This window comes from Hirundo rustica, chromosome 2 (assembly GCF_015227805.2).
Source record: "Hirundo rustica isolate bHirRus1 chromosome 2, bHirRus1.pri.v3, whole genome shotgun sequence".
Classification (NCBI taxonomy): domain Eukaryota; kingdom Metazoa; phylum Chordata; class Aves; order Passeriformes; family Hirundinidae; genus Hirundo; species Hirundo rustica.
Window position 1 is genome coordinate 118,635,031 of NC_053451.1, and position 17,366 is coordinate 118,652,396.

Here is a 17,366-nt window from a genome sequence, read left to right on the forward strand (position 1 = left end):
GCCTCCTCAGGGCGGCCTGAACTCCATGGTGTACGTGAAGGTGTTCTTGGAGGACACGAATGACAACCGGCCAGTGTTTTATCCACTGGAGTACGCTGCCAGCATCAGCACACAGAGCATGCCAGGGACAGCCGTGCTGCGTGTCACTGCCCATGACAAGGACGAGGGGCTGAATGGGAGAGTGACATACCGAATTGTCCGGGGAAACTCGCCCCCGCTCTTCTCCCTCAACAAGGACACAGGTGAGAACTGGCAGGCAGCAGAGCAGGCAGCAGTTGGAGCACTGTAATGTGGGAGGTGTCAAAACCTGAGTGTCACTGCTCGGCCGCCTCAGCAAGGCAGTCTGTCTCCAGAGCACATCTGTTCTTCTCCCTGCCACATCTTTCCCTGCTAAACTTCCTTAGCCTCTGGTAACCCCTTCCCAGACTCAGTCCCTGACTTTTTGTTTCTGCTCCCCGTTCTGTTCTTCATTTGTCCTGTCTTTTGTCTTCTCCCCATTCCCCATCCCTGACTCACTGTGCCGTTCCTCTTGTGTGCTGATGCTTCGCCCCATCAGGCTGTATCCTGCTTCCTTTCTTGTCCTTGCCAATCCCCTCTTACCCAGCACAGTTAACTCTCCTCTATAATTCTGTCACTTTTGATCCCACTGTTCTCATTGGCTGCATCTGCTTGAAGCCAGAGCAGTTTCTGCTGGGGAAATGGGTGTGTGGTGCCAGGGGCTCTTGGCAGGACAGAAAGGTGAATTGGGGGATCTGCACACAGGTTCTCAAGTTCCCAGCAGGTGGCTGGAATGAGACAAGCGCTATCAGCCCTCCTAATGCAGGGCCACCTCCTTTGCAGGGCCTATCAATTACGGTCCTTCGCTTCTACATCCCCTCCCAGAGCCTCCCTGCCAGCCCAGGGCCCACTTGCTGTGTTATGATACTCACCCTTGTACCCCAGATTGGAAGCTCCCTCCCCTCCCCTCCTTTCCCTCTCCCAAGACCTGCCTTCAGGCTCATGTCCCACAGCCTGTACCACTGCTTAACTCAGAGCTGGGTGTAAGATTAATTGCGGAGGATTTGGGGAGGCTTTTCCTGGGAGAGCTCCACTCATTCACTCCAGCTCCTCTGTGGTGGACATCCACTGTGATGCACATTGTTTCCTGCCCCTTCTGGTCTGTCTGTTCCAGCTTATGGTTTGACCTGTCCCCTGGTGCCAGGTGACAGGCGTGCAGCACAATGCCAATCAATTACTTTCTTCCTCAGGTGTCATCTCTCTGTCATGGTCTCTGAGTGGCAAAGCCAACACCCTGGTGCAGCTGGTGATCTCTGCTCAGGATGGGGGGGGCCTGCAGACACAGCCGAATGCCCGGGTAAACATCAGCATTGTGGAGGGCACAGTCTCACCCCCTGTCTTTGAGCAAGCTCAATACTTCTTCAGCGTGCCCGAGGACATGCCACAGGGTGCCAGTGTGGGGGCTGTCCAGGCCCAGAACCCACCAGGTAGGGGCTTGGTCCTTTTGCATGTTACCACTTTCCCTGTCGCCACACCATCCTTCAGGGCCAGCATCCACCACTTCCTCATAGAGTGGCCCTGCTCTGAGAGCTCCACACACTTACATCTGAATGTGCCCCCAGCTCAGCACCTGTGCTTACACAAGTGTTGTATGCACACCCGTGTGCCTGTGCACATGGGCGCGGTGCTGCCGCACACCTCGGACCACAGCTTCCTGACTGTGGGGCTGAGGGAGTGAGCTGGATGGCAACTCATTCCTTCTGTCTCCATCCCCTGACCCACAGGTCATGCTGATGACATCTTCTATTCCATCTCCTCCGGGGACCCTCATGGCTATTTCTCCATCGACTCGGCCTCGGGGCAGCTGCGCGCCAGCCTGCCTCTGGATCACGAGTCCCAGTCGGTTCTCATCCTGGATGTCCAGGCCCGGAGCGGTTCACCCCCTGCCTACAGCAACACACGTGTGAAGATCTCCATATCAGACGTGAATGATAATGTGCCAGCATTCCCAGCTCCTTCCGACTCCATCTTGCTGCCAGAGGCCACGGAACCTGGGACTACGGTCTACACCGTGCAGGCTGAGGACCGTGACAGTGGTGCCAATGGACAGGTGACCTTTGAGCTGGTGTCGGGGGGCGAGGGCACCTTTGGTGTGGAGCGTGCCTCAGGGGCAGTGCGGCTCCTTGGGGCCCTGCAGTACGAGGCCATCTCGGCCTACAGCCTGGCCATCGTGGCCCGGGACAGCGGCATTCCGCAGCTCAGCTCCACCTTCACGCTGCTGGTGCACGTACAAGCCGAGGACGACAACGGGCCCATCTTTGACACTCTCACCTACCGTGTGGAGGTGCAGGAGGGTGTTCCCGTCTCCACCCGCTTCCTTCAGGTGAGGGCCCTGGCGCACGATGTCGAATCCACAGCCCTTACCTACCACCTGCGTGCGGATGGGGATGCTGCCAGCTTTGGCATCGTGCCCGAAAGCGGCTGGCTGTACGTCAAGAGTGCCCTGGACCGGGAGACGCGGGACTTATATGTGCTGACAGTGCTGGCCTCGGTGGGAGGCACTGGCGCTGTGGCGGACACGCGGAAAACTGGCACCAGCACCGTGCGGATCAGCGTCACCGATGAGAATGACAACAGCCCTCGGCTGAGCGAGGAGCGGTACTTCTTCACCGTGTCTGAGAATCGGGCTCCTGGCAGCAGCGTGGGGAGGGTGATGGCAAGCGACAGGGACGCCGGGCAGAACAGCCGCCTCACCTACCGCCTGCTCCAGCCCGATCCAAACTTTCTTATCCACACACAGACAGGTGAGAGACTCCTGGCTTCCTAGGTGGGGCCAGGTGGTGAGAAAGCCCTGGTCAGGGCAGCAGTGATGGCAGCCAGGCCAGTGCAGCAGCAGAATATTCACCTTACTGCCCACACAGTGCTGGGCTTCAGCAACACACCTGAATAACACAGCAGAGCACAGGCTCTGCTCTAATGCAGCTTGTGGGCTGAGCTGTGTCCCCACTTAGCAGTGTTCTCACTTCTTGTGCCTGCCCGGTTCCTGGAAGTATTCAAGGCCATGTTAGATAGGGCTTGGAGCAACCTGGGATGGTGGAAGGTGTCCCTGCCCATGGCAGCAGGGTGGAACAAGGTGGGCTTGAAGGTCCCTTCCAACCCAAACCCTTCTGGGATTCTCCCTCACAGGAGAGGTCAGCACCAAGCACAGCTTGGATCGGGAGCAGCAGTCCAGCTTCCAGCTCCTGGTGATCGTGCAGGATGGGGGGGCACCGCCCCGCAGTGCCACCGGAACCATCTATGTCACCGTGCTGGATGAGAATGACAACGCTCCTGCTTTCCTCCACGTGGGCAGTGGTCAGGAGCTAACTGTGCAGGTAGGAGGGCGGGCTGGAGCACCAATGAGGCAGGGGCCTGGTGGCCTCTGGATGTGGGGGCAGGTGGTACTGCTGGGGAAAAGGGGGTAGGTAGGGGGACCGAGGAGAATTTCAGGGTGGGAGATGAGCAGGTACAAGTTGGATCCATGCAGCAGCCAGGACAGTTTGGTAAAATTGAGATGTGGCAGGAGGGGCATGTCCTTGGGCAATGCAGTTATCCTGGTGCACAGAGCAGGCAGGGCCTCTGGAGGGCTCTGGCACAATCAGGACTGGCCAGTGGACAGAAGCTCTTGGGTCGCACATGCCTGTAGGGAGGAACAGCAGAAGGAGCCCTGAACCTGACTCAGGTTCAGAGAAGAGCCATGGTAAACAGCGATGAGCAGGGAGATGCAGGAGGCTATCTCCCTCTAGGTGTGGGGATTTTGGGTACAGCCACTTGTCTTTCTGGGAGGTCAAGAAAGCATTGTCCAGCTGGGCTTGGCATGCACAAGAGCTTTCTGTGAATCTGTTGTGTCTGCCAGCCAAGCTTTCCCTCTGCACTCTGGTGGCAGCAGTCACTGGACACTGCATGTACTGCAGACCCAGCTACATGGGTACTGCCCCCCACCCGCCTGCCTCTGCTCTGCTGCGTCCCTGAGGGCGTCACGAGCGGTGAGGGCTTGTGGGAGCCAGCTGAGGGGCACTGTCAGCAGCAAAACAGGATTGGAAGCCAAGGCCCTGGCATGATCTGCTCGGCACAGAGCAGGGACAGCCTGCAGCTGGACGGCCATGCCTGCTCTGCACGTCCATTGCTGCGCATCAGGCTGTGTGCTCAAAGCCCCTTGCTCTGAGCTGCTTCAGAAACACCACGATGATGACAGCCGCCCTCTGTCACACGTCCTGCCTGAGCTGCACACCCCAGACAGCTCAGAGCAGACAGGACTGTGTTGGTAGCCACCTGGGTGACACAAGATCAGGGGACACTGCAGCTCCAGCCAGGCCTTCCCTGTTCATTGCTGCTTCCCTTCTCATTCTAGCGTGCAGTCATCCCTTGCCCAGACATCTTCTTGCATGCCCTGTTTGCTGTCAAAACTGATGGCGGGGCTTGGCCTGGGTGAGCACAGCTCCCAGAGCCTGGAGGAGGCGAAGTGGACACAGTCTTGCCCTCTCTCTGGGGGAGACTCTGGGACCAGCTCAGGCCAGAGGCCAGCCAACCGTGGCATGGCTGAGGGAGCACTGGACAGGCTCTGCGCTATGGCATTTCTCGCACCTGGTATCTGTTGTGAGCCCTGCTCCTGTGCGGGGACACCTGTGACACACCGCAGGGCAGGGTCTGCAGCTGATCCCAGTGTCTGGGGGCACGAAGCACTCCAAGTACCCTGCTACGACTTGGGTGGGTTCTGCTCTTACAGAGAGACCACGAAAGCAGATCCATCCTTCAGGGGACAGGACAAGACTGAGATGGGTTCAGAGTTCTGAGGGCAGGTAAATGCTGCAGCAGCTCTGAGCAAACACCTGTTTGGGCACTTTGGTTTGGGCACTTTAGTTTGGGCACTTTAGTTTGCAGATACTGGAAATAGAAATACAGAAGGGTAAAGTGCCATAACAACCCACTGTTAGCCATATTTTGGATGTAGAAGACAGACTTGGAGGAAAAAGGGAAAACTAGATGATAACGCAAAGCCCCGTGATTTCTTGCAGACGTGCTCAGTGCTGCGTTCGTGTCAGCGTTCATCAGGCAAAGCAGAGGAGGGTTCTGTGTCGGCACCTTCCAGCATCAGCTGTGGGGTTCTAAGATGAAACACATTGGTGACAGGCTGGCAGTACATGGGGTGTTTGCGGAGGGTCTGCAGTAATGCATCCTCCCAGGGAATGATTGTGAGGAGAGGGGAGACAGAGCAAAGGGAAGGAAGAGGGTGCCTGTTTTCACAGAGGGAGTGCCCCTGGTGCTGGTGTTTTGCTGTGTCCCCTTCAAAGATGTGATGGTTGATGTCACTGGTCTGTTTACAGCATTCAAGGTGAGGGTTCCCTGTGAAGAACTATAGAAGTACCGTGTTTCACTGTTGAGTCAGGGAAGATGGTGGGACATGAAATCACTGCTGCCAAGCAAGTTGCTGGAAGTCAATACGGATGGCACTTAGTGGTGGGCTCTGAACCGGCTGCTTCAGCTTGGGGAGAAGCCTGGAGCTTTGTGAATGTGCCACACCAGGCTTAGCGCAGGCAAAAAAAGCAAATCAAATGCAGAGTTTAATTAGAAAAGAAACAGAGAATGAAATGAAATTAAATATCATCACACACAGCTCAGATTCTGCCCACACTGTCTGCCTGGTTCCATTCCCTAAGTGAGCAGAATTGCTAGAAACTGTTTAGAAAAGGATGATAACAGGATCTCTGGCAGTTAATGGTTCCAAGCAGAAGTAAAATATCCTTTGGCGTGGACAAAGCTGCAGGAATATCACAAAGGTGAATATCGCAAAGGTGTGCACAGAGTCGTGGGGAAGTGAAAAGTTGCTTTTTTCATAACACAAGACCGGGCAGCTCTGTAAGAACTGACCAGGCAGCAGGTTTAAAATAAACACAGGCAGCACTTCTTCATGCAGAGTGTAATTAAATTGTGAAATCATTGCCCAGAGTTGCATGGGTTCAAAACTAGATGAATTCATGGAAAGAAAAAAATCCATCAAAGGCTGATGAACACAACTATGATCTGTGGCTCAGGAAGCGTCTGCGCCACAGTGGGCTGGGAGCCGGGGAAGTTCACAGGAGGATTGTTCCGTACGTACCATGTTTCTCACATTCCTGTATATCCATTGCCAGCCCCTGCCAGAGCTATGCTTGTGGCCAGAATGGCTCTGTAAGCTTGGGACCAGGGTGGTGTTTGCAGCAACCTTCGGGGAGGGTGGGCAGACCCAGATATGCCCACGTGGCCGCTGTCTTACCAGTTTGCATAGGCAAACCCACTGCTGTTGCTGTTTATTCCTGTTTGTGTGACTGGACTGGCGTTTGTACATGGGGCTGTGTGGGTGTTGCTCATGCAACTCCTCTGACATGTCTGCTTTTCTCAAAGGGGTCTGATTCCTTACGGAAGGGGAGAGTGTCCCTGCCTGCTGAGCAGGAACTGCTCAAGTCTGGGTTGAGGGCAGTGGGGGCAGATGCTGCCCCAGCCTGTGGTGGGGAGAGGTTGGAAGGGGCCTCTGAAGCGTGGCCCCACATAGAGGTGTCTACGCAGACCCTTCTTTCATCAAGGGCCAGGCTATATTTAGGTCTGTGCCTCCATCACTGCTGTGAAAGGCTGTTCCCGATTCCTTGATCTGGTACTAGAAAACATCTCTTCGTTTCCAGCCTAAACTAATTTCTGACCATTTTATACTCATTTGTTCTTGTGCCAATATTGTGTTTTTGCTTAAAAAGCTGTCCTCTCTCCCTGGAATTTCCCTCCCTCTCCCAGTGTTTACAGAGAACAGTCCCAGCACTGCCTGGCCTGGCTGAACTACTCCAGCTCCTCTGATCTCCCCTCCCAGGGCTTCAGCACTGTGCTAGCAGCTTGGACAACAGCTCTGGGCCTCACCCCCACCCAGAAACCTGCATCCTCTTCTCCAGAGTCCTGTTTGGATTCCACTTGACCCTTTCCTAATGCATTAAGTGGCACAGATCACTCTGCAGAGCTGGGTCTGGGACGGTGATCTCTGCCATTGGATGTGCTGGTGGGATAGGAATGTGAGGTCTGTCCCCTTGAGGGGGGAATTTGACATCTGCTGGGGTGGAAGGAACAGCAGAACCTGTGCCAAGTGGGAATCCTGTTCCACCAAAGGGTATGTGCTGGAGGGGGCAGGTCTGCAGCAGGGAGGGGATGTTTGCTGAGGATGATTCCAAAACCTGACAGATGCTGAGGGACAGTGATGGGGGCACATCCAGTTCCATAGCTATCCAGAAAAGGTGTGCAGCGCTGTAATGCGTGGTCTCTGTGGCAAAGGAGGTAGCTCCCTGCAGAACGTGATTTTAGCTGAGCATGTGTGATTGACATCTCAATGGTCTTGTACTGCACTGGCATAAAATGGTCTAAAGTACCTACAGACAGGCAGTGCTACCCAGGAACAAAGGAGAAAAGGGTAAAATCCCAAGCTGAGATACCTGAGTGTCAGAAGATCTGCCAGCTGCACTTCCAGAGATGAGAAACCTCCCTGGCTAACTGTGGGAACTGAGAAGATTCCCTGGGTGTGGCCAGGGAGGCTGGCACTGGGCTGTCAGGGCTCACGCATTGGTGTTTGCAGCTGAAGAGGTCTGTCGGGGCAGGGGGAATCAGGAGTGCTGTGGAGCCCTGCACTTGCCTGCAGGGGCTCTGGGTGTAACACGGGTGAAGCAGTCCCCTCCCCATGCCCTCCAGTGTGCCCCCACCCTGCCCAGTGTGTTGCTAAATGGGACTGAAGGGGAGGAGGGCTGGTGAGGCAGAACTTCCCCTGGCTGATTGCTGTGGGCTCCTCCACGTTGTCAGCCTCAGGCACAGCCTGTGGGTCCTGCAGGGGGTCTGTGCTGTGGGTAAGGTGTAGGACTGGTGCAAGATGGTGCAGGCCTCATGCCATGCTGGGGGGGCTGTGGAGTGATCTGAGAGGTTCTCTGTGTCGCTCAACTGCTCCCTGGGCCATGCTGCAGGTGCTGGAAGAGAAGCCATCGGGACTGCTGGTCGCTTCCCTGCAGGCCAAGGACCCTGACGAAGGGGAGAATGGGACCATCACCTACTCGCTGATAGGTACGAGCTCCAGAGCTGCCACATCCGCGCTGCTCTGCCTTGCAGCCGTCGCCCAGGCAGACGGGTGCCCGCTGCCCGGGATCCCCACACCGCACTGCCCCTCTTTCGCGCCCTCCCCTGTCCTCCCTCTGCCGTGCTTCTCCCAGCCACGTTTCTGTCTCTCTGCAGGAGCCTGGGCAGAGCGTTTCACTCTGCACGTGGCTACTGGGGAGCTGCGGACAGCCACAGTTCTGCGCCGGACTGACCGTGCCGAATACATCTTCACCGTGACAGCCAGCGATCGCGGCGCCGTGCCTCGCAGCACGTCGGCCATCGTTCGTGTCCAGGTACCCAGGCTCCTGTCCCTTCTGTCCCTGCACTCCAGCTCCTCTTGTCCCTCTACCATCTACCCCTCACTTGCCTCTTGGAAGACACCATCCAGCTACCTGGCAGCCTCTCTCCTGACCTCCTCATCCTCTACCACCTTCATCCCTGGGCACCCTCTGATCCTACTCAGCTGTTGATCCAGCCCTAAAGTCCATGTGGAGAGCCTGGGATGGGAAGGGATGTCTCTGCCCCTATTCTCATTTCCAAAGGACTGCCAATTGCAGTTCTGCCTTCTCCAGGCCTTAGACAGCCAACCCTGTCCTAGATACGCTCGTGCAGGAAAGATATCAGAGGTTCCCTGCACAGACACTTGACTCTTCCCAGCATCTACTGAAACCAGTGTTCTGACCTGGAGGGTGTCCCTCGTGTCTGTGTCACTTTGGTACTCCCTGCCTGGTGCTGCCCAGACAGCTACATCCCTTCTTTGCTGTTAGTAATGAGCTTCCTTTCACAGCAGAGGCTCTGGCTCCCCCCATCAAGGCACTCCCACCAAACAGCGTTTCACATTTTCTTGTCCACGTCCTTGCAGTTGCCAGGGCCATTTGATTGTCCTTGCTGTGCTGTCTCTACCAGCCCTGTCCATTGCTCCCTTGAGCCAGCTGGTCTCTCAGTCCTTTCTGTCACACAGCCATCCCCACTCTGTGCCTTTCCCCCACTAGTGTGGGAGCTCCAGAGCTGAGTTCTAGTCCAGGTGGGTGTGATATCCCATGTTCCCTTGATGAGTGGAGCTTGGTGTTAGCCTGCCACATCTGCCTTCAGCCACCAATAACATGTTTTATACCATTTCCTTTTTACACGATGTCTGTAGCTGTTCTTGACATCAGAGCAGTTCTGCAGCCTCCAGAGCACTGAGGCCAGGCTGGCCATCCTCATCATGCTGGTTTGCATCCCTGTAATAGATATTTGCTTGACTGTCACTGAGTTTGATCCCCTCTGGGCTGACAGGTTTGTTGTTACTCCCATTTTCCTCAGCTCCTTGACAGAAATGTGCTTCTTCAGCAAGTTTTCCCTTCAGATCATACTGTGGTGGCCTTTACAGCATCCTCGCCTCCACTGAGTGCACTTCATCCCCAAATTAACTCCCATGTGATTAATAAAACTAGTGATAGTATTTATTTATCTTGGGGTCATACTGGGTTCTCTTTCTGGGCCTCCCATCAGGATGAGTATGACCTCTCTTACTCACTCTTGCTTATGTTTGCAGAATTGTTTCTGCGGCCGTCTGTTGGCTTTGCAGTATCGGACCCAGTCACAGAGCCAAGGAGTGGCTGAGGGAAGGCACCTGTGAAGGTCACCTTCTCCAGCCCCTTGCCCAAATGGGGGTTGTCTGGGTGACTTTTGGCTGTCTCCAGGGCTGGAGACTCCACCAGCTGTGGGCAACTTGTGCCAGGGCTCAGGCACCCTCACAGGGAAAGTGTATTCTGAGGACCAGAAGGACCCTCCTGTGTTCCAGCCTGTGCCCTGGCACACGGTCCCCCCGTGTGTGCCCCTCACTGCTTCCTCTCTTCCCAGGTGTTGCCATCCTCCCGTGTGCTGCCACGGCCTGACACCACTGTGTTGACCCTTCATCCTCTCGAAGGGGTCAAGCCGGGGTCTGTGATCGGTTCAGTGGCTCCCCTGGACGCCCCTGCACGAGGACAACTGACCTACACGGTGGTAGGAGGTGGTGGGGATGGCACCTTTGTGGTCGATAGTACGACAGGGGAGATTTATGCTGCCCGTGAGCTGGACTATGAAGCTGGGGCACGGCACGTGCTCCAGGTGAGCGCTGAGGACACGCAGCACGGCTATCCCTCCAGCAGGCTGGTGCTGGTCCACATCCATGTGCAGGACTGCAATGACCAAGCACCCACCTTCCCCGAAGACCCCATTACCATTGTGGTGCCTGAGAATGCCCAGGCTGGCTCCTCCATCTTCACCTTCCAGGCGCTGGATGGGGATGGAGTGGGCCCCAACAGTCAGGTGCGCTATGCTCTGCTGCACCTGGAGCCACCCGGAGCCCCCTTCCAGCTCGACAGCCGCTCGGGGCAGCTGACCCTGCACCAGCGCCTTGACCGGGAGGCTGCTGCCTCTTTCCTGCTGGTGGTGGAGGCCACAGACCAGGCCCGCAACGTCAGCCAGCGCCGCTCGGCTGCCGTCACAGCCCGTGTGTTTGTGACCGACGAGAACGACAATGCGCCCGTCTTCCTCTCCCCGGCCACCGTCAGCGTCATGGAGGACCAGCCCACGGGCTTTGTGGCACTGCACGTGGTGGCCCAGGACAGCGATCTGGGAGAGAACGGACGTGTGAGCTACTCCTTGCGTGCAGGCAATGGTGATGGCCGCTTCCACCTCAACCCCAGCACTGGTGAGGGCTGGGAGGGTGCAGCGGTGGCAGCAGGGATACTGGGAGCACGGAGGCTGAGGAGGGGGCAGGGGTGCACGAGGATGCTGCACGGTGCGTGGGGGGCGACATGGGCTGGGGAGCCTGGAGGAGTGAGACTGGAGGTGCAGGGAGTCCCAAGCGCAGCATCCCGCTGGCACGGTGCTGCTGTCACCTGAGACCCATCTGTCCTGGCACGGCCCAATACCTGCAGCCACATAGCAGTCCCAAGGCATAAGCCCCAGTGCCACCGGTGCCAACTTGCCCCTCTCCCGTGTCCACAGGTGCGCTCTCCATTGTGCGGGCCCTGAACAGGGAGGAGGTGGCGCAGCACAACCTGACGGTGGTGGCCACGGACCATGGCTTCCCCCGCCTCTCCGCCACACAGCTGTTGTCCGTCCTGGTGCTGGATGTCAATGATGAGGCTCCTGCCTTTGAGAAACCCGAGTATGAAGCCCACATCATGGAGAACCTGCCGGCCGGCAGTCCAGTGCTGCAGGTGCTGGCCACGGACCGGGATCTGGGTGAGGATGCAGGCAAGAGTGAGCTGCCCAGTTCAGTGAGAGCCTGTCTGGAGATGCAGCCCCAGGTCTGGGCACACCCTGCTCCCTTCTGCCAGTCTGGAGAGCCTGGCTGACCAGAGGGAAGGATCAGCACCTGGCCTGGAGGTGGGAGATGGGCTGAATCTTGGGAGAGGGTGGGAGTGGAACAAGGGCTGTGGCTCCCTTTGGTCCCCTGGCCTGTGGCCTTTGTTCTGTGGGTTCTCTTTGGCCCATCTGGCCTCCCATCAGCTGGGTTAGCCTGGGACCCCCCCACACACTCCTCTGCCAATAGGGAGCGAGCCCACCCTCTGATCCAGCCTGTGAGCCCCAGATGAGAGCTGGAAGCAGGGAGGTGCAGGACTGGGAGCCAAATGAGGTGCTAGGGCTGCTGCTAGGCTGCCTTCAGACCACCTTTGTCCCCACAGGTGCCAACGGACAGGTGGTTTATGGGGGTCTCTCTGGGGGGCCGTTCTCCATCCACCCACAGACGGGGCTCATTGTCACCACGCGTCCCCTGGACCGGGAGGAGCAGGAGCAGCATGTGCTGACAGGTAGGCGAGGGAGGCAGCACACAGTGGGTCGGTGGGGGTAGACAGGGACTTCCTGCTGCTAGGGTGGGGAGTGTTGCAGAGGGGGCAGGCCATGGGGAGAGAGGAAGGGCCGTGGGGCACAGCGGGGATGTGGGGTGGTTTGGGGCTGCAGGAATGCCGATGCTCTCATGCTTGGCTGCCCCTGTGGGTGCCTGGGAGTTGGCATACAACCGCTGTGGCCGTAGTTCCCAGTCAAGGCAGCCTCTGGTGCTCTCACTGTGTCCTGCAGTCTACGCGCGGGACGCTGGCCTGCCGCCCAGCCTCACCAAGGCCACGGTGTGGATCACAGTGGGGGATGAGAATGACCATGCACCCCACCTGGAGAGCGAGTCCTGCTCCGTGGAGGTTCCTGAGAACCAGAGCCGTGTGGCACTCTACACCCTGCGGGCCACTGATCCTGATGGTGGGGAGAACGGACGCTTGGAATACCGGGTGGCAGGTGAGATGCACTGGAGCATGGGACTGGGCAAGGACTTCTTCCTGGGCTTCCCTGGATCTGGGGACATCATCTGCAGCAGCCCCATCCCACGTCAGTTCTCTCCCGCTCCAAACTGCACGGCATTGCTGCCATCTCTCAGCTCTCTGTCCCCAGTAAAGAGCACCCTAAGTGCATCTGAACGGGCTATGCTGCTCATTCTCCAGGCTTGTATCTACTTCCCCAGGCTAGGACCAGTTCCACACCTCTCCTGGCTGCTCTGACCTGTTAATTCACAGGTTGCCAAGTCAGATTTTTGCTGTATCCTGTCACAGACTGTCTGGCGACTCTCCATGGCAGCAGCATTGGCTTGTGAGTGGTTAGAGTCAATTCTTCACGTGGAGCTGGCCCGAGGAGGTTTGCTCCCACTGGGTCTCACTCTATCCACCCTGCTGGACCCCATGGTGGCGGGCTTCATGCTATAGCCAGGGCCTTTCTCATTCCAGTTACAGGCATGCTGTGTTGTTAATCCACCTCTTCTGTTTTAGGTGGAGACCCTGGGCAGGATTTCAGCCTAGACCCCGTCTCCGGAGTCCTCTCCACTGCACATCCCCTCGACCGAGAGCAAATTGCTTCCTACAGCCTCATTGTAGTGGTGCAGGACCACGGCTCCCCCCCACGCAGTGCCACCATGTCGGTGACTGTGCAGGTGTTGGACCTCAATGACAATGCACCCAGTTTTGCTCAGGCCAGCTACACGGTGGAGGTGCCGGAGGATTTGCCAGTTGGTGCCCTGGTGCTGCAGCTGGTGGCCGAAGACCCAGATGAGGGCACCAATGGGCAGGTCTCCTACTACCTGGGCAATGAGTCTCTGGGCATGTTCCAGGTGGAGCCACAGAGCGGGCGCATCCGGAGCGCGCAGGCACTGGACCGGGAGCGCCAGCCCACCTACAGCTTCCTGGCCAAGGCAGTGGACTCAGCACCATGGGAGCCCAAGAGCACGGCCGTGCGTGTCACCGTTGTGGTGCAAGACGTCAACGACCACATTCCGGCCTTCCTGCACAGCCCGCTCACCGTCAACCTGTCCCACCACACACCGCTCAAGCAGGTGGTGGCCACCATGAGGGCCGAGGACAGGGATGCGGGTGCCAACGCCTCCATCCTGTACCGCTTTGCCAGCCCCAGCTCCGCCTTCGCAATCAACTCCTATACGGGGGACATCCAGCTGCTGCAGCCCCTTGGCTCACTCAGCCAGCGCCAGCGGACGCTCTTCGTGCTGGCCATGGACCTGGGGCAGCCGGCGCTCTCCTCCACGGGGGTAGTGGTGATCCATGTGCAGGAGGAGCCCTACCGGGGCCTGCGCTTTCCCCGCAGCACCAGTGACGTGGCCCTGGCCGAAAATGCTGCCCCAGGTACCCCCTGGCAGTGACCAGGAAGTGCAGTGATGGAATGGGATAGGGCACAAGGGGAGGTGGGAGCAGCGCTGTGGGAAGCTCAGACTAGAGAGCATTGTGGAGTCTGGGGAAATCCTGTTATGCTTTGGGCAGACCCAAGGAACTGCAGGGTCTGAGTGGTGTCCAGGCTGGAGTCCCTGTAGGCTGGTCTCAGTGTGTTCAGATCACTGCAGGCAGACAGAGGTGTCCAAGTGCTCCTGGAAGGTCTCCAGGGTCACAGTGAGACCACTGAGGAGCCATGGATAAGCACCATGACACCAGGCTCCCAGCCCAACATTAGCCTTAGATCTTCAGTCCCCTGTCAGCAGCGTCCTCAGGCAGAGCAGTAGTCTTGTGGTACAGCACATGCTGCCCTGACCCTTTGCCATGTGCTCCACTGTCCTTTCAAACCCTTTTGCTCTCACAGGCACTGAGGTGGCGAGTGTCCAGGCCATGCACACAGGGGGCTCCTCGGGACACATCACCTACAGCATCATCAGCGGCAACGAGAGGAACACCTTCCTGATCCAGCCCAGCTCAGGTATAGCTCCAGGAACACTTGGGGAGCTCTGCTCATGCCTGCTCAGGTGCTTGGGGCCCCAGGGCAAAGGAATACCATCCACACTCTGTACTAGTTAGTTGAGAGGTGTTAGTACTGGGATGTGGACACTGCCCTGTCACTGACCAGCGGCTGTTAGCACTGCTCCCAGTGCAATTACGATCCCCCATAATTAGACCTTTTCCCAAAACCTCAAAGAGCAGGGTTAGATGGGTTTCTGGGAAGACATTTTTCCCTGTGAGGGTGGTGAGGCTGTGGCACAGATTGCCCAGAGAAACTGTGGTTGCTCCATCCCTGAAAGTGTCCAAGACCAGGCTGGACAGGGCTTGGAGCAACCTGGGATAATAGAAGGTGTCTCCATGTGCCCATAGGAATGTTGACAGTTCAGTACATCCTGCTGGCTGCCCTCCTTCTTCTCAGGTGGGACAGCAGCACCTTGTTGCTCCAGCAGCCTAGCTGCTCATGGCTCAGGTGCGTGGGTGGCTGTGGGTATCTGTCCTCAGAGCACTTTGTAAGGCTCTGACTGGACTCAAAACTGCAGTGAGGCATCTCTGGCTTGGAGCTGGATGAGCTCTTTCTGCTCCACACCTTCGGGGGAGTCTCCAGATGGGAGCACTGTCACGTGCTGTAATGTCAGCAGGAACTGCCTGTCCCCAGCAAGGTGTGGGTGTTATCACTGAGGGCAGCTCTTGAGAATGATGGGAAGCTGGCAGTGTGGGGAAGGCTTGGAAGAGCTCAGTGTGTCTGTCCTGTCCACCCAAGAATGGGTGGATGGATGATGGGTGGATGGATGATGGATGGATGGATGGATGGGTGGATGGGTGGATGGATGAAGGATGGATGGATGGATGGATGATGGATGGATGGATGATGGATGGATGGATGGATGGATGGATAGATGGGTAGATGGATGGATGGATGGATGGATGGATGGATGAAGGATGGATGGATGAAGGATGGATGGATGAAGGATGGATGGATGGATGAAGGATGGATGGATGGATGATGGATGGATGATGGGTGGATGGATGACAGATGGATGGATGGATGGATGGATGGATGGAGGATGGACATACTGGTACATCACTCTCCCCTTCCCACCTTTCCCCCTCCCAGGTGCCATCTCAGTGCAGGACTCCAGTAGCTTGGACTTCGAGGCCAGCTCCCGGCTGCGCCTGGTGATCCAGGCAGAGACTGCAGCTTCCTTTGGCTTTATGGCCATAAACCTCAACCTCCAGGATGTGAACGACAACCTACCCCGCTTCCAGCTGCAGAACTATGTGGCGTTCATCTGGGAGTCACAGAGCTATGACTCACCTGTCATCCAGGTATGGTGGGGCACAAAAAGAGGTACCTGAGTCCTGGCCTGGCTGGAGTTATGGGATGGGATCTGCGTGGGCCTGGGGTTGGCACCAGCATGGAAGTCCTGCCTCAGGGACTCCACAGCTGAATCTCATGTGGCTTTGCAGGTGCTAGCAGATGATCTGGACCAGGGAGCAAACGGGCAGGTGACATATGCCATCAACCAGTCCCTGCCAATGCCAGGCTTGTACCACATTGACCCTCAGACCGGCACCATTACCACTGCTGCCATCCTGGACAGAGAGATCTGGTCCCAGACCCGGTGAGTGCAGCCAGGCTAGGGGATGCCAGGACAGGAACAGAATTGTGGAGCACAGCCTCGGGGCATGGGCAACACTGTTCTTGGTGCCCCCAAAGCTGTCCCAGCCTGGCTGTGAAATGGCTCTATCAAGCAGCACAGCTGAGGGTCAGTGGGAGTGAAGGTCACAGAAACCAGATGGCCAAGATGAGCCCACACACCGCTCAGTCGGGTCTCTGCAGAGCTGAGGAGATTGTGAGACAGCTCTAGGTTCATCCATTCATCTTCCTGCCTCCTTAATCTGCACCGCATCTGCTCAATTTCTTCCATGTCCAAGCACAGGACCCTTGTGTCCTGCCACATGGCTCCAGACCCCTGCACTAGCCTGAGCTCCCCAAGATGTCCCCTTGCATCCAGACAGGCCCTCTGGGCCCCTCACCATCTGTGCATGCTCTGGACAGGTCCATCTGCTCCAGCCACACATGTGAAATGCTGGCAAACACCCCACCATGAATCTGAGGCTTCTACTGCCCTGTCTCACACACCTTCCTCAGGAGAGGTCCCTCAGTTTGTGTTCTCCCCCTTCTCATGTGCCCCCATGGCTGTGGGTTCCTCTGCTTGGGGGGGTTCTGTGGTATTCTTTCCATCCACCCATCCCTCGCCATTCCAGAGAGGCTCCAAGTGTTCCCCAGCATCCAGAGAGCCCCAGACACCTGCCTGCACCCCACAAGGTGCTCTGCCTGCACCCTCACAGCTTCCAGACTTCAACACGTGCCTTCGGTGTGCAAAAACGTGCTGCCCTGCCCCACCATGCTCTCCATGTGCCACACCCACTGCCCCACACGTGCTCTCCAAATCACAGGATCATTGAGGTTGGAAAAGACATCTGAGATTATTGAGTCCAATCTGTGACTGATCACCATCTTGTCAACTAGACTGGAGCACTGAGTGCCACATCCAGTCTTTTCTTAAACTTCCCCAGACAATGTGCCGCACGGATCCATCACACCAGACTCTGAGCTGCTGCGCAGTTCCCCCACCACATGCACACGCCCCAGCCCCGTGCGCACCTGCCGTCCCAGGTGCAATGCAGGTGTGCAGTGCATGTCCCAGGAACTGTACACGGGTGAGGTGCTCCCTCATGTCTGTGGGCACACATCTGACCCTCATGCCTGCCCACAGCTTGGTGGTGACAGCGATGGACAGAGGAACACCACCGCTCATGGGCTCGGCCACACTGACCGTGGTGGTGATGGACATCAATGACAATAGCCCTACCATCCCGGTCCCCTGGGAGATCCGTGTCCCTGAGAGTGAGTGCTGTAGCACTGAGGGCCAGAGCTGGGGTAGGACGGGCATCGTGGGGTGGGGAGGAGCCCCCAGAGAGGCCAGGCCAGTTCCT

The 17,366-nt window shown here is 57.3% G+C and overlaps 1 protein-coding gene across 1 annotated transcript in view; it reads left to right on the top strand.

Annotated features, from left to right (window-relative positions):
* Positions 1-17,366, top strand: part of DCHS1 (dachsous cadherin-related 1) — a 41,334-nt gene that overhangs the window by 19,742 nt on the left and 4,226 nt on the right. The window contains exons 4-18 of the mRNA XM_040056031.2: positions 11-242; positions 1,248-1,484; positions 1,782-2,801; positions 3,184-3,371; positions 8,001-8,097; positions 8,266-8,423; positions 9,976-10,810; positions 11,110-11,349; positions 11,793-11,918; positions 12,187-12,396; positions 12,921-13,784; positions 14,233-14,346; positions 15,481-15,692; positions 15,834-15,988; positions 17,147-17,277. Coding sequence (XP_039911965.1) covers positions 11-242; positions 1,248-1,484; positions 1,782-2,801; positions 3,184-3,371; positions 8,001-8,097; positions 8,266-8,423; positions 9,976-10,810; positions 11,110-11,349; positions 11,793-11,918; positions 12,187-12,396; positions 12,921-13,784; positions 14,233-14,346; positions 15,481-15,692; positions 15,834-15,988; positions 17,147-17,277 — 4,819 coding nt within the window. The remainder of the gene's footprint in view (positions 1-10; positions 243-1,247; positions 1,485-1,781; positions 2,802-3,183; positions 3,372-8,000; positions 8,098-8,265; positions 8,424-9,975; positions 10,811-11,109; positions 11,350-11,792; positions 11,919-12,186; positions 12,397-12,920; positions 13,785-14,232; positions 14,347-15,480; positions 15,693-15,833; positions 15,989-17,146; positions 17,278-17,366) is intronic.